Raw genomic sequence first — 16078 nt, 5'->3', positions numbered from 1 at the left:
TGCTTCAGCCCCCAGCCTTTGTTGAGTAGCATAACTTCTCTGTTCTCTGCAGAGTGTCACCGAGCTAGCCTCTGTCCTTGTTTTCTAGCACCTGCCCGGCCAGTTCCCTGCCGCAGCCCCAGGGTCTCAGCCCCGCACCGTTAGGAAGGTAAAGCGGTAGGAGGCCTCTGGGCTCCCAGGGATTGTTTGGGTTTAATGAGAGGACAGTGCACATTGGCTGTCCCCACCGCCGTCCCCAAGTAGACCCCGCCCGCCTTCATCACCGTCTGCCAACTCCAAGGGAACAGAGGGTGTAGACCCTGCTCTAACACGGATGACATCTTGCTGCAGCCCCGGGAGCAGGTTGCCTGCACGGTCCTCCCCCCCCCGCTTTAAACGAATCCCTTCTGTAGGAAACCGCTCCCCACCTGACCCTTTATCCCTGTCCCACCTCAACCTTGAGGCTGCTGATTCACCCCATGGCCCGCCAGTGGGTCCCACATCAGCCTGCCTCTCGTGCCCTGTGCGGGTTAAGGCCGGAGCCCCATTATTGGGCACCGTGATCTCTGGGGGGATCGCACCTAGCATCAAACTCTCTTGCTGTGTATTTTTTTTTAAATTTTTTTAAAGATTTTATTTATTTATTTGACAGACACAGCGAGAGAGGGAAACACAAGCAGGGGGAGCGGGAGAGGGAGAAGCCGGCTCCCCGCCGAGCAGGGATCCCGATGCGGGGCTCGATCCCAGGACCCTGGGATCGTGACCTGGGCCGAAGGCAGACGCCCAACGACTGAGCCACCCAGGCGCTCCTCTTGCTGTGCATTTACAGTGTCACGTGGTTCTTCTGGAGGGGCAAATGGGGTGTGCAGGGCGAGGCGGCAGGCAGGGAGAAGGGTGTCCTTGCGGTGCACCGGGTCAGGCCTAGAGCTCTCCGGGAGTCGAGATGCTTGGCGTTCCCTGCCCTCCACCTGCCCGCTGCCGGAGTGAGCGTGACCACCGCTGCTCGCGTCCTGGAGGCATCCGCGGAACACAGCCGGCTGGGCCGGGATAAGAGTCACGCCTGCTGGTTCTTCAGCGCTTGACGCTGGTTTAGAGGCCGCACTCCAGTCTTCCTCCCAGCATCCCTGTGAGGCAGCTTTGTCACTGGGAGAAGAAGAGGCGGAGGGTCAGAGGGACTTGTCTGAGGCAACACAGCCGCGGCTCCTTTTGACTCTTAGCCACGGTGTGCACTGAGCTGGGTCTGAGTTAGATGCCGAAGCAGAGAAGCCCCAGTCGACTCACAGGTGATGGGCTTTGCAAAGTAAGCAGCTCCCTCCCTGGGTGGTCTTTAGCCTGATAATAAATCAGTACCATGGTTGGGTGCTGTCCCCAGGTGTGTTCTGTTTGGTCTAACGAATATTTATAAAAAGGTGAGCCAAATGGAACAAGGCTGGAAGTCTCACAAATTTGGATTTCTGGCGTGTCATGAAAGATCCGGAAGATCTGGCAATGGTGGGCACCCATTACCTCAGGACAACATTTGTCCAGAGCTGGTCAGCTGCTGTCCCCTTTGGCTGCGTACGCCCTCCACTTCCCCCCGTTCCCTGTTACCCCGACGCCGGAAGTCACTGATCAGGGTGTATGCCCCAGGAAGGCATCCCTGCTTGTGACTCCTGGATGAGATGTGTTAACTCACACTGTCTTCTTGGACTCTTGTTGCTGTGAAGCCCCGTCAGAGGGGTGGCTGGGCCCTCTTATTAGAGTTGGCATCCACTTGCAGAGCTCCTGGCCCCATCTTGTTTTTCCACTGATGCACTGAAGCCTGGGGCATGGGTCAAACTTTTAGATCTGGACCTCTCAACTGGCTACTTCTCCAAGGGTGCCAGGCACAAGGCTTCAGGGTTCAGTAGGTACCCCATCTTGGGGACCCCTGGCCTGCCCATTGGTAGCCTGAGAGGGGGCGGTATCCCCAGCCATGAAAGAAGTCTCTTTAGTGTGGCACCTGTTGACCCTCCTAGAAAGGGATGGAGAGTGAGTCAGCTCCATCTTATCTTCCTCAGTCGGTGTGACCCACGGGCAGCAACGGAAAGCAAGCCGGAATCCAGAGCGAAACCTAGGAGGTGGAGGGTCACCTTGAGCAGAGGGGTGAGGGGGACAGTCCGGGAACTGCCCCCACCTCCAGGAGCCGATCTCCCCTCCGAAGGAAAGTGATCCTTTTACCTCTAACTGTCTATCATCGTTCACTGTTCCTGAGTGGATTTGAGTTTTGGAAACGCCCAGAAGGAATCTGGAGCTAAATCTAGTGATTGAAGTGGGTGATTAAGCCTAATTAGACCATTTGTTATTACAGACAAAGAAACCAAATACAACTAAAGAAATAACAGATTCTCTTGTTTGGCTTGTTAACTGGCTTCTAAAGGAATGTTCTAGAGGAGTCTTAAGAAGTTTGGGCTTTGGCAGTATTGGGCACAGTAAGGATGCTCTCCCAAGGGGGGCTGCTCTGAAAGAAGTCATGCACAGAGAACTACTACATTTTGGTATATTTGCTTAAAAAGTAGCTCTCCCCATGGCCGGACTCAAGGTAAATTAGAAGGGGAAGCAGACGGCAGTGGAGGAAATGGGCTGCGAGAAAGGAACACTGGTCTGTCTGAGAGGAGCAGAGATCAAGGGGACCCTGGGTGACAGCCGCTTGTCTGTTCCCAGGAGACACGGGGTGCCATGTTCCAGAAGAGCAGGCCTGACTTTGGTTCCTCACCTTGCAGCTCTACAATATTCCATGGTGTGGCCCAACAAACGCCTCTCCTGTGGGAGCTTCACGGCCTCTGCCCCTTCCGCTCACACCCAGCATGCCCCCCCCCCCCCCCCCCCCCCGCCCTCCAGCGTCCCCATCTCAGTTCCTGACAACTGGCAACTCCGTCCTTCCAGCTGCTCAGGCCTGGAACCTGCGAGTCAGCCTTGACTTCTCACACATGCCACCTCCCCTCCGTCAGGTTCTGTTGGCTCTACCTTAGTAATAGCCCGACTCTGACCACATCTCTCCCCCGTCTGAACCCTCTCCCCACCTCTCACCGTCATCCCTGCAACAGCCTCCCCACCCCCCTGCTTCTCTGCTTGCCCCGCCGCTGTGGTCCAGTTGCCGACACACGGCCAGATGGATTCCTTTAAAAGGGAAGTCAGCGTACATGTCTCCCAACTCAGAGCGCCACTGGACTCCTCGTGGCAGAGTCCCAGCCCAAGGCCTTACCTTGACCGCAGGGACCCTTGCCTTGGCTGTTCCCTCTGCTTGGAGCCTTTCCCCACACAGCTGCAGGGCCCATTCAATCATCTTTGCTCAAAAGAATCCTCAATAAGGCCAACCCTGGCCCTGCTATAAAATTGCTCCCCCTGTGTCCACTCCTCCCCCTGGCACTTCCGCTCCTCCCATCCCCAGCTCTGGTTTTCCTTTTTTCTGTGGAGCTTACCACCTAATATGCTATGTGATTCATCCACTCCTTACACTTGCTTACTGTCTATCTCCCCACTAGAATGGCAGCTCCCCAAGGAAAGAAACCATTGCTTTTGTTCACTGGGGTATCCCAGGGGCTTGGAACAGTGCCAGGTACACGGAGTCCCTTGTGAACAGGTTCTGAATGAATGAAGCCTCCTGCCAGAAGCATCAGTCCCGCTTTAGAGCTAGAGTCACCAACTACTGAAGATTCTGAAGTTATTTCAGAAATGAGTAGAGCCTGGGGACTTGCTCAGACTTTCAGGGACTGTGTCATTGGGTAATGGGAGAGTGACCAATGCACACACATGGAGTGCTGGGGGCCCCTCCCTGATTATGACAGTTCCTGAGTCCAAGTTCTAGAAGCTGCATCAAGAGAAAGGTGTGCTTGTGGGGTCAAGGTTACAGGCCTTGGAGATCTATGGTATTCTGGCTCCACTGCTTGCTGTATGAGTTTAGGAGTCTTCCTTTCTGGGGCTCAGTTTCCTCATCTGAAAAATGGGGATAACACCTCCCTTCCTCCTATCATCTACTTCTTACAACTCAGGAGACAATGGAGGATTCTGGCACCCATTAAACACTCGAAAAAAAAAAAAAATCACAGTTCTCTCACTTCCTCCTGGCCTGCCCTAGGTGGCTGGGGTATCTGGGCAACAAGGACCCTAATGGCATCATGAGTGGCCTGGACACGTGGGCAGGCGGGTGACAAAAGGCATGGACACGGAGGCCTACGGCCAACCTTACCCACATGGCTGTCTTGTAGAGACCCGGACTCTGTTCACCTCTCATCTTCTCTTACCTGACCCCCCCCCTTCAGGGTTTTCTGAGGCCTTCCACCTCTCCAGGTGCCCCAGAGCAAACGCCAGCCCCTCTGGGGGACTCCGATTTGCCAGAAGTACGGGGCTGGGGCAACCAGGTGTGTCTGAGGGAGGAGTGAGGTTCCTTCCTCCCTGGCTGTTTCTGCCAAGGTCACTCCTCAGCGGCCCCAGAAATCCCCCCTGGCGGCAGGAAATGCCCTCTGATCTCCCCAGGGAGCAGCCTGTTCCCCCTCCAGTCTTCGCCCTGGGCCCCCCAGCTGAGTGCTTCATACTGCTGAGGTTGGAGTGGTTCACCTGGCTCAAGGAAACGTCTCATTACGGGAAGCTCTTAAAAATGTCGGGACAGAGGAAGTCCCGCCCTCCTTTACCGGCTCCTTCCTTTCTCCCTCTCTGTCCGCCTTGCGGCCTCTCTCTGACTCTCCTCCTCCCTCCTCCTCTCTGTCCCTCCCTTCTCTCTTCTCCTGGTCCCAGATGTAGCCCCTGAAGAGAGAGCAGGAGCAGACGGACGGGGAGAACTGTGGCTTGGGCAACAGGACAAGGTTTTGGGGAGGAGGAGGGGCTCAAGCCAGGCCACGCCTGGAGGCCTGGCTTGAGGACTGTGCTGTGGGCTCAGTGTGAGGACAGCAATCCCATGCGGGGGTGGGAGGCACAGGCTCATGCTGTGCAGGGGAGTCCAGCTGGGGCCAGGCCAAGGGTTCCTGAGGGCTGAGGAGAGGGGGGCTGGGATGGGGGCTCACCTGTGGTTGAGGCAGCAGTAGATGATGGGATTGTACATGGTGGAGCTCATGGCCAGCCAGAAGAGCGCCAGGTACACCTGCTGGATGAACTTGTGGTAGTAGATGTCCTCCTGGAAGCTGCCCAGGATGAAGTAGAAGTGGTAGGGCAGCCAGCAGATGGCAAACGTCACCACCACCAGCACCATGGTCTTCACGAACTGGGTCAGGAGAGGCTCAGGTCACACCTCAGCCTGGAAGCACCACACCCCAATCCTCCAAGGGTGGTGGCAGGGCACCCCTCATGGCAGCCTGGGAAGCCCTCAGTCCCTTGGAGCATAAGCAGCCTTGACTGCTGGGCCCTGCACCTCTGCCCACATTGCTGTTCTTTCTTTCGAGTCCTCACTCCTTGAAGCCCAGCTCGGAGGCCACCTCATCTAGCAGGTGTCCCGGACCCCTTCCCTCAGAGCGGCTCCCCTCCCTGGAGAGCGGGTGAGCTCCTAACCCCATCCTTGCGGGATCCCCTATGTTAACTATGGGTTCTCAAGTGCCCCTCTCCCTGGGATGTGTCTGCCATAGCCCTTCTATCCACAGGTAGTGAGACTCTAGTCGGGCATCCAGCCTCTGCCCAGGAGCCAGCTCCCTGACCTTCCCCCCTCAAGCCTGGTCTCTGCAGGCCCTCCTAAACTGGCCCAGTACCCGACGAGGAATGGAGGGCAAGCCAGCGATGGCAAGTGGAGACCAGCTCTTCACGAGGAGGGACACTCAGACAGTGTCCCATATCTGACTACCTCCCTGAATTCTCCTATGAAAAATGCCCAGTGGTAGACCTGAAGCCAAGACAGTGACCTGATACATGATGGGATTAACCATTACCTTCCCTGGACGCCTAACAGGAAGGGGCACGGCAAAGATAAGCTTTGACTAGGAGACAGTGGAGGAGGTCTGAATCATAGAATGCTGCATCAGGACCCTTGGGGGGCCCTGAGTGGCGGGGAGGAGGGGTGGACACTGGCACTTGGGTTGGAAATTGAAGACAGACTGGGTGCTGCTGGACTCCAGTCCAGTCTCCATGATCTCGGATTGGAGGTCTGCAGTTCCAGCATTTGAGAATTCTCTTGTGATTCTATACGGGAGCCTCCCGGAGTTCTGTGGGGCTTCTAAAATTCAACACTCCGATTACTCAGAAAGTCTAAGATTTTGAGAGTCAATCATTCTAAGATTCTTGGGGGTATCTGAAATTCTGTGGGGTTTTAGGATTCTCTGATTCTCAAAACATTTTGGGGGAGTTCCTTTAACTTCGCATTTGGCCAAGGGCCAAAGGCAACTCTGTCCTCCTAGGAAGAATGAACTCAGACTCTGGTCAGGGACTTGGGACAAGTGCAAGTTAGGGTGGGTCCTGTCCTCAACGGCGCGCCGTAGGGGCGGGCTTCGAGCCCGGAAGGGCGGGGCCCCAGGCCGCCCCCGCCCCCGCCGGGCCCCGCCCCCGGCGCCCACCTTCCTCTTGGCCTGCAGGTGGCGCAGGCTGGCGCCGTGCACCTGGTGCCTGGGAACCTCGCGTCTCCAGAGCGTGAGGCCGATGACGCTGTAGGCGAGGAGCATCACCACGAGCGGCAGCACGTAGATGAGGGCGATCACCACGAGGTGGTACCTGAAGGGAAAGCCAAGGGCCTGGGCACGGGACGGCCCGGGAGCGACTTCGGCATCCGCCAGCCCTCAGTCCCCCTGGCCCCGCGCGCGCCCCTGAGCCAATTCCGGCCGGCCACCCGGGGCCACCTCCCAAGGCCTTGATTTAACTTAAAGAAAAAAAAAAAAAAAAGGACAACACTGGCTAGCGTATATGCCCAAAGAGGGCTTCCCCTGCTGCAAAAGGGACACGCGCTTTATCTCTGCGATCCTCCAGGTGATAGACAAACGCTACCAAAAAAGGAAATAAAGAGGAATAAAAAAGTTAGCCAAATAACACATTTGTTTAACATTTAAAATGCCATTAAACACAAAGGAGGAAGTAAAGTTACCAAGTCCATTCTCACCAATATTAACAATCGGGATATTTTCTTCCTCAGTCATATGTGTGTGTATCATATATCTCTGTACATATGCATTAGACAGATTATATATATGTATAGTCTACAGCTGCATCTGTCTGTCTGGAGAGGTAGATTTTCAGGAGCTGATCCGGTTCCATCCTGCCCCGACATCCCTATCAGGGAACAGGCCCCTGGCAACAGTACCAACTGTACAAGATATTGATCATCTCTTCCTGCCCATCAGCATTTGGTTGGGAACACGGCTCACATCAGCAGCCTTTCTCGCACACCACCTTTGAGCAAGCGGCCCAGAACACACTGATGGTTACTCATCCAATCCCTGTGGAGGACACCCTGGGCTGTGAGGAGCAGTTTCTTTTCCTTTTGGAAAGATGATGTAAAGGAGATGTGTGCTGCCCATTCTAGTTTCTGAGTGATGCTGCAGCTCTTCTCCGACAGGGCCCAGGTGGGGGCACCTCGGGAATGGGCCCGAGACCCGTGGCCCTTGCACATGACCTTTTTCTAGGAGGGCTGAAGTGTTCCCAAGGCCCCCCACCCTCATGACCTGTGGGCCAGCCTTGCTGGGCTCCTTTTCTAGAGGTGCTGCCACCCAGAGGCGGGGGAGCAGGTGGCTCCAGCAAATGTCTTCCCTAAAGCCTGTGCTTAGAATTCTGCTTGCTCGCTCTTTGAGCAAGTATGCTAATTACAAAAGGTTTGGGGGGACAGGTGCTCCTAGACCCTGGGATCCTTATCCTAGACCCCTGTGTGGTGCAGGTAAGGGCAGGGGGGAACAGCGAATGCCAGGCCCCTCTCACTTTACCTTCATTGTAAGGTCACAGAGTGTCTGAGCTAGATAGACCTTGAGGGTCAGCAGGGCTACCCGCCTCAGCGTCCGGAGGGGGAAACTGAGGTTCAGAGAGGTGCAGAAATTCTGTGACGTATGAAATAGCTCTAGAGATTTAATCAACACTCAGACGATTTCCCTACTACTGAAGGCCAGCTCTATGAAGTCAGAACTGAGTTTTTGCTCAGGCTCTCACTTCAAAGTGTGACCTCGGGCAAGTCTGACCTCTCCCCCGGTCTCAGTTTCCCCTTTTGTAAAACGAGGAGGTAATCCCTAAGATCCTTCCCAAGTATGAGTGACATCTCGATTTTGCCTCATTCTTTCCTTGGGACATGGTTCAGGATAGGAGTTCACTCTGGGCTAGGTTCCTACGCTGAAGGGAGCTCCAAGGAGCCCTGGGGATCCATCTGGGGTCCACCAAAAACCAGGACTGCCTCCTCTCAGAGCCTGGGCTTTTTAAAAAGTATTTTGATTTTGGAGGGTCTATGTGTATTTTCCTGGACGCGGCATCTGTAATTTCATCGGATGCCTACACACCCAGGATGGGAGCCCGTGAGTATGCAGCCCCCAATTTAAATCTCAGTTCCTCCACCAAGAACAAAGAACACATTTGCACACACAAACCAGGCTTTCCCCAAATCCTCGCAGAATTCTAGGTAACACCAAAGCATCGCCTTCCTAGCTCACGTCTTGCCCTCCTGTCTTCCCTTGGTGCCTGAATCAGGGTTGGAACTCACCATCCCCACAGAGCCGGTGCGGGGTCCCCAGAGTTATTACTGGTCCCCCTCTCAGGGAGAAAGGCCTGTAGTAAGGTGGAGAAACACTGCCCCCCAGTGGTCAGTCACAAAATAGTCGGCTCTCCACCCCTCCCCGAGCCTTCCCGACATGGACACTGGCTTTGGAGCAGCGAGACCTTCGGAGCAGGGCGCGGTGCAGAGGGAGGGCAGAGACCGTAGGCAGGGCCCGCCCTCAAAACTCATCAGTCTCCGGGACCGGGCTTCTCAGGCTTCTTCCCTAGCACTGAAGGCCACAGCGAGGCCCCCTTCTGGCTGGTGCTCGGGGCAGATGGAGCCGGTGTGGGGGTGGACGTTGGGGGAGGGGTGTTTAAGGAGGCGGGGCCGGGGGCGGGGGCTGTGTTGCCATGGTGACCTGGCAACACCCCCCCCCCCCTGCGCGCAAAGCAGGCACCTCCTCCTGCCTCGGGCAGCTGGGCCTCTGTGGGACGAAATCGGCCCCGTCCAGGTTTGCTCTCATTTGTCTGCGGCTTAAACTACCGCATATGGGTGCCCGTTCTGGGCCAGGCGCGGCGCTAACGGCTCACAGACGGGTCTCACACATGCTCACAGCAACCCCCCCCCCCCCCCCGCCCCGCCAAGTGCTCTAACTAATCCCCACCCGGGAGAGGAGCCAAAGGGACTAGGAAGGGTCCTCCAGCCTGCAGGAGACAGAGCAGGACTCCCTCCCAACTGCTACCTCCCAAACCTTAACCAATTCTTTACCCTCTGCTAAACGACCAAGCCGCGCATGAGGATCTGGAAGCCAGCACGTAGCAAACCGAGGCCCGGAAAGGAAAAGGACTTACCCAGGGTCGCACAATGGCTGGCCCATGTCTGAGTTCTTTTACCTGGTTCCCCGGCCCACGGCCCCCACTCAGCTTGAGGCAGGCAAAACATCCTAGGCTCTGCCACCTGCCCTTTCTTTCCGCCTCAATACCCTGACCCTCTGTGGCAGGAGCATGTACAGTGCCCTCCCCCAAACCCCCCCCCCCACACACATTTCCACACACCTGTGTGCACACACACTTCCATGAACATGGCCCGGACTCTCACACACACACACACACACGCACGTAGACATAAATGGGGGCAGCCTGGCTGCACAGTAGCGCCGTATGCATATCCTCATCTAAGGACATACCCATCCTTATCTGAGTCCTGGGGTGGCACGGAAGTGGGGGGCTCTGAAGCGGCACTGCCCAGATTTAAGCCCTGGCGTTAAATCTGGGGCGTATTACTGTGGGACCTTGGGCGTATTACTTAGTTTCTAGTCTTTGGTCTCCTCATCTGAAAATGGGAATAATAAGACATGCATGCCCCGTAGCGTTAGGAGAATTGAATAGCTTCATGTGTGTAAAGCCTGACTCTTTGGAAGTGCTAAGTGTCCCTTGGTATATACATGGACTCACATAATCCCAAACACCCTCACAGATGCACGTGCACACCCACGTGCATATGCACAAGCACGGACATTCTCAGGTGTGTGCACCTGCACACACACGTGTGCACACACACTCATGCTCTGCACCCCACAGGCCTTACAAAAGGAGCATCTTGCTGCCGTTGTCCTCAGGCCAGACCACCACACACTTGGTGGCGCCCTGGTCCATGGTGATGGTGGAGTAGAAGCACTGGGGGAAGGCGAGGGCCAGGGCCAGCAGCCAGATGCCGACAATCACCGCTCTGGTGCGGGGACCCGAGAGCCGCGGCTGGAAGGGGTGGACAATGGCCACGTACCTGTGAGCAGAGGGCTGTGTGAGTGGGGGCACCCTCCCATCAGAGCAACCCCCATCCCCTTCTTCCCCACCCTGTAGCCTCATTCCCCCCAACCCCACCCCTCCACCGCTGCTGGGGACCTGCAGAGAGCCACCTGGGCTGGTGACTCTCCCACAGCCACACAGCACTCTAGCGCCCGAAACCCCAGCGCAGGCCCCACCTCACCGCCTCTGTCTGACATGAGAGAGTGGTGTGGCCACACTGGAAGTCCACTCAGGACATCTGCCTGAAGCTCAGCCCAGCCGGGCCCCTTGGCCCTCTGCAGGCCTCTCTTCTGCTTAGAGACCTTAGCAGAACCTGACAGTCTCCCGGCCAAAGCCCAAACCAGCACTGCCCCCCGGCTTTCTGCAGTGGTGGAAACGCTTTCTATATGCCCTGTCCTGTCCAGGAGCCACTAACCACACAGGGCTATGAACACTGGAAGCATGGCTAATATGACTGAGGAACTGGATTTTCAATTTTAATTAATTTAAATGTAAATAGGCACATACGGCTCTAGTTACATTATCAGACAGAGCAGGTCCAAACCTTTAAACGCAGCATTCAAGGCCCTCTGCACATGGCCAACGCACTTTCCAGCCCCCTGTGTCACTGCTTCCTGCACCGTCCCTGGCTCTCTCTGGTCAAGGAACAGCCCTGCCTGTGGGACCCTCTGTGGGGGCATTTCTTTCCCCTCAGCCTGGAATTTCTCCCTCCATTCTGGATTCGTTAAAGTCCAAGTGAAAGACCACCTCTCCCAAGAAGTCGGCCAGAAGCAGCTTGTCTCCTCAGCTCCCGCCTCTCTCTGGGGAACCTGCAGGGATTTGGGCTGCTCTTTGGCACCCCTGGTGCCTGGTGGCCGAGTATCCCAGGCAAGGGTTGGTCTCTCCATTTCCTGCACCAGCAGACTGAGGCTTAGGAGAGACAGCACGAGCTCTGAACAACATTGTGTAGCTCCCTCTGCCCCCAGGACGCCCGAAGCCACTGTGGGAGTGTCCTGCAGCCTGGTGGGGCTGAGGCCTCATGGGTCAGGGCCCTGACTGACCGGGGACGGAGAGCTGGGGGTAGCCGCCTCCTTCCAAGGTCAAAGGATCCAAAGAGCTCCATCCACCAACGACAGAGGCCCCCTCCTCGGCCCCCATATGGCTTCTACTGTGCTGTACGACCCAGGGCTTTGGTTGCCGCCTCGGAAGAGGGAGGGTCTGGGACTAGATTGGGGGCTCTCTCTGGGTCATGGACCTGTTGCTGGCCATCTGGCGAAGCCCCTGGGCCCTCCTCAGAATATGGTTTTTACAGGAATAAATTACACAAGATTAGAAAGACAACTAGTTATGCTGAAATACAGTTACCAAAATATGAAATAAGGTCCCCTGGGTGGCTCAGGAGGTTAAGTGTCTGACTCTTGGTTTCGGCTCACGTTATGATCTCAGGGTCGTGAGATCGAGCCTCGTGTGGGGCTCTGTGCTCAGTGCGGAGTCAGCTTCAGATTCTCTCTCCCTCTCCCTCCTGCTCACTCTCTTTCAAATAATTAAAATCTTTATATATATATATATTGATTTGGGGCATAGCAATACACACACTTATTTATCAACCCGCTAATAAGATCTAGAAGCAGGTCTGGAACCTACGGTAATTTTTAAGTAGTGATGGCTGGCTGTCGGCGATACTCGGAAATTTCTGCATAGCGGAGGTACCTGTGGTTTCTATTGGTGACATCGTCCTGGGCACTGCTGGAGTCCCAGCAAAACGTGGTGTGCTGTCTCCATGTGTAATTGTGATTTTTCACCCTCACAGAAGCTCATGACCCCTGGGATTTCTGTGCACAGTTTGTGGTCGCAGGTAACGTGCGTCTGGGCTAGATGATTGTTGACCCCCTCCCTCTTCTCCCCAAGACGCTGACCTTCTCCCATTACTGAGGCTGGGCCCTGGGCCAGCTCCACCCCTCGGCAGCCTGGGCCCCGGCTGAGGGTCTCAGCAGAACAAGAGGAGAGGCTACTTTCTTCAGTGGCCCCCTCCCCACAGATGAGGCAGGTGACTAGCTGGTCAACGTGGGGGCTTGGATTCCCTTGCTGTTCTAGGAGGTGGGGTGGGAAAGAGGAGAGCTTTCCTTCTTACCCCATTAGTGGAGGGGCAGGTCTGGGACTTTGGATTCATACTGATCTGAATTTGAACCCCGGGGGCCCCTGGGTGGCTCAGGCGTTAAGCGTCTGCCTTCGGCTCAGGTCATGATCCTGGGGTCCTGGGTTCGAGCCCCGCATCAGGCTCCCTGCTCCGCGGGAAGCCTGCTTCTCCCTCTCCCACTCCCCTTGCTTGTGTTCCCTCTCTCGCTGTGTCTCTGTCAAATAAATAAATAAAATCTTTAAAAAAAAACATTTAAATTTGAATCCTGACTTCGCTATATTCCAACAGTAGAGTCTTGAGCAAACAACCTAAGCCCCTTGAGCTTCTCTTTCCTCTTCTGTAAAGTGGGCCGACAGTCATTCGTGCCCCTCTGGTTGGCACGCTAAGGCAGTGAGAGGCTTGAGAAGTGCTTGCAGGCTGTGGGGGATTAGGATTTGAAACACGGTGAGTCCCATGCATTTATTTCCTTTAAATCCACCAGAAGTGGCTTTGGTCCTGGATGACCCCTGGGCCTTCCTCTCTGGGATTGATCCGAACCTTGAGACAAGGCCAGGACAACAGGATGTCCTTGCCCTGCACAGGGGAGTTCACATCTTGGTGTTTGGGGCACAAGGGGTTGCTGACTCTGTGCACCCTGAGTTTTTCCACAGTGTCTCTGTGAGGACCGCCCTCCTGGGGGCTCTTCACACACACCAGGCACGATCCTGCCATGGGCTTTTGCTGCCTCGGTGCCTGCTCCCTGGAATGTTCTTCCCCAGAGCTAATGGGGTCCACCCTCCTCCTTCCATCTTTGCTGCAAACCCACCCGGCAGAAGGGCCGATCCCACTCCCTGTCTAGCCCTACAACCTGCCTGGCCCCTTGCCCCTCCCTGTTATCTTCCCACAGCACTCATGACCTCAAAATACAGTGTACCATTTCTTCATGTGTTTATTATTTAAATTCTCACCAGGGCAAGCGTCTTTATCTGTTTTTCACCCCCATGCCCAGAACAGCATCTGTGCACAGGGGGCGTGGAACATCGGAACGAAGAAACGAATGGATGAGTTCTCACTATTGCCACCTCGATCTCTGAGCACCATCCTCTCACCTGGATTGTCACTCGGCAGCCTCCTGCCTGGTCTCCTGGCTCCCACCCCGTCCTCTCAAGTCCATATGCCCCCCACCCCCACCCCTTTAAAATGGACGTTCCATGAGGCCTGATTTCAAGGACTATTGTTCCCTCTGGTATATATTCCCCAGTGCTTGAAACAGAGGGAACATTCGAATATTTGTTGAGTGAATGAAAAGGAAATGTTGGTGGACTAGCAGAAACATCCAGGGGGACTGAGGTGCTTTTGGTGGGGGGAGGTGGTGTGGTTGGATCATGAGGGGCCTGCCCCTTACTGCGAGCAGAGAGGTCTGGGTTCTGGGCCCCTGGCCCTGCCCCTGACTTGCTAGCAATCCTGCTTGTCTCGAGCCTCAGTTGCCCCGGGTATGAAGTCAGAAGCGTCGCCTAGACAAATGGTTTTCGAACTTTTCATTTTTAACCAGTAGAAATACAGTTCTCAAATGAAATCTTCAGGAAAACTCCACAGAAATACAGCCCAGAGCAGAGAAGCCAGCTGCTAGGTGTTGTTGAGCAACTGAGTGGGGATGGAGACTGGGAGGGAGAGGGACAGTGGGGCTCGTGCCGCCTCAAACCATCCTGACAAGGGGTCTGTGTCTCTGAGGGTCCCAGGCCTGTCCCATCTCCCACACGCACCTGATGTCTTTCTGTGTCCCTTTTCGTTTGCTGTCTGTCTCAACCAGACTCCCTCAGGGTCACACAGTCCCCTTCTGAGTCCAAACTGTGCCCTGTCTGCCCTAACCAGCTTCAAAAGGATGGCAGATGGCTCCACACTGATCCCTCAGCGCCCTGAGAACAGCGTTGGGAAGACAATTGAACCCATTATAATTACAGGGTAACTGCACGCAGTATTAAATTCCTCCCCCCGCCCCGTATCATCTATCTAGGAATAGGAAAACAACAGAAGCAATTTCTTCGTAATAAAAGAAAGAAAAGAAGAAAAGAAGAAAAGACCAACTCCAGAGAAGAACATTCCAGAAGGTCTCCAAACACAGCCGTTCTCTCCCTCCAGCCTTGAACAACCATCTAGTGCCAAGTTCTCCTCATGTGTAACCTTAACTTGGCCTGCTTTGGTTCCACAGCCCCCCGGTCTTCCAGAGGCCGACTTTTGGATCACAATCCGGCCGGGAGGCAGTTCCCTGAGATCTGCCCTTAACTTGCTGTATGATCGCAGGCACATCGCCAGCCCTGTCTGAGCCCCAACACAGTGAACCTGTTTCCCCCGGCTCCCCACGAACCCCCTCTTGCCTGTCAATGGCGATGGCGGTCATGGAGTAGATGCTGACGAACGTGGCCGTGATGGGGAAGAGGTTCTGGAAGTAGCAGAAGGCACGGCCGAAGTACCAGATGTTGTGGCTGGCGTAGACGAAATTGAAGGCGGTGTTGAAGGCGGCCATGCAGAGGTCAGCCAGGGCCAGGTTGACAATGAAGTAGTTGGTGACTGTGCGCATTCTCTGATGGGCCAGGATGATCCAGATGACCGCGGCATTGCCCGTCACGGCCACCAACACCAGGGCCAGGTAGGCAGTGGCCCACAGGGCCAGCTGCCAGCCGGGCATGGAGAAGGCCGTGATGCCCGTGGTGTTGCTCTCAAGGCTGGATGAGATGTTGGCGTCGGTCACAACAGCATGGGCCCCCATGGCCGCCTCCAGGTCTGGGACACCTGGCCTGACTCCTCACTCCTCCGGAGCCCTGGTGCCCTGCCCGGATGTGCTATAGAAGAGAAATCCTCCTGGGTGCGGGAGTATGTGGGGCACAGAGGAGTAGGTGCAAAGCCAGGCACTCAGGGGAGACACTCCCAAGTCTCAAGTGAAGATGAGGTGGGCTGTGCTGAGCGCTGGGTCCAGAGCCGTTTGCCCTTCAGATTCCTATGTCCTGGCCAGACTTCTCAAATGTCCCATGGAAATCTAGAATCCAAGACACAGTTTCAGAGCAGGAAACATCCTTGCCAATCATCAGTCAACCACTTTCCTGCAGAAACGAAGAACAGATTCCAAGAGGGGACGTGCCCAGCCCAGGTCACTCAGTAAGTGGGTGACAAGCCAGGATTCAAACCCAGGTGCCTCCCTCCATTCTGGAAACGTTCTGGATCAGATGAACCCACAGCAGCAGCCTTTGGATTCCACGGGTCAACGGCCCAGCGGGCTTCGCTCCAGGCTTTGGGGTGCAGGCTGGGCTGTGGTCTGGGACAGGCTGGCTCACCATTCCACCAACTGCCAGCCCTTGGAGCCACGGCCTTCCCTGCTGCTCCCCCAGGCGGGGTGGTGAGCGCCTTGGCAGAAGTGCTGCTTGCTCACGAGGTTCAGCTCTATCTCCCGCCCCTCGTCCCACCCCCTGCTTGGATGGCCCAGCCTTGCCTTTCTCGAGAAAAGATTTCGGACTGGGTGCCAGGGCAGGAGAGACCCAGGGGAAAGAGGAGGTGGGGGGGAGGGGGGCTGGCATGGGGCAGAGTCCTGGGGTGTGGGGGTGGTGT

General features: G+C 55.7%; 1 protein-coding gene and 1 long non-coding RNA gene across 2 annotated transcripts; one reads left to right on the top strand and one right to left on the bottom strand.

Annotated features, from left to right (window-relative positions):
• LOC112807449 (uncharacterized) lies at positions 1-2341 on the top strand. Its single transcript, XR_012374230.1, has 2 exons — positions 1-148; positions 996-2341. It is a non-coding gene; the product is annotated as an uncharacterized lncRNA (long non-coding RNA).
• Positions 1852-15802, bottom strand: TACR2 (tachykinin receptor 2). The gene is made up of 5 exons (XM_025850295.2): positions 14854-15802; positions 10166-10360; positions 6471-6624; positions 4998-5194; positions 1852-2071 (listed from the first exon to the last, which is right to left on the bottom strand). Exons 1-5 carry the CDS (start codon positions 15243-15245, stop codon positions 1855-1857), a joined length of 1155 nt encoding a protein of 384 aa, XP_025706080.1. The 5' UTR covers positions 15246-15802; the 3' UTR covers positions 1852-1854.
• Positions 15803-16078: the final 276 nt, after the last annotated feature.

The sequence above is a fragment of the Callorhinus ursinus genome, unplaced genomic scaffold, assembly GCF_003265705.2.
Source record: "Callorhinus ursinus isolate GAN/ISIS: 27379988/994484 unplaced genomic scaffold, GSC_fseal_2.0 scaffold31, whole genome shotgun sequence".
Taxonomy (NCBI): Eukaryota; Metazoa; Chordata; class Mammalia; order Carnivora; family Otariidae; genus Callorhinus; species Callorhinus ursinus.
The sequence above is the reverse complement of the archived record's forward strand: the minus strand, read 5'-3'. Positions and strand labels throughout refer to the sequence as shown.

What these genes read in the sequence shown, in the direction of transcription:
- TACR2 (XM_025850295.2), bottom strand. Translation starts at nt 15,245, where the DNA reads ATGGGGGCCCATGCTGTTGTGACCGACGCCAACATCTCATCCAGCCTT. An exon ending in GGCAGCAAGATGCTCCTTTT is followed by an intron (nt 6,625 to 10,165) that starts GTAAGGCCTGTG and finishes CTTTCCCTTCAG; the next exon opens with GTACCACCTCGTGGTGATCG. An exon ending in TACTGCTGCCTCAACCACAG is followed by an intron (nt 2,072 to 4,997) that starts GTGAGCCCCCAT and finishes TCCACCTCCTAG; the next exon opens with GTTTCGCTCTGGATTCCGGC.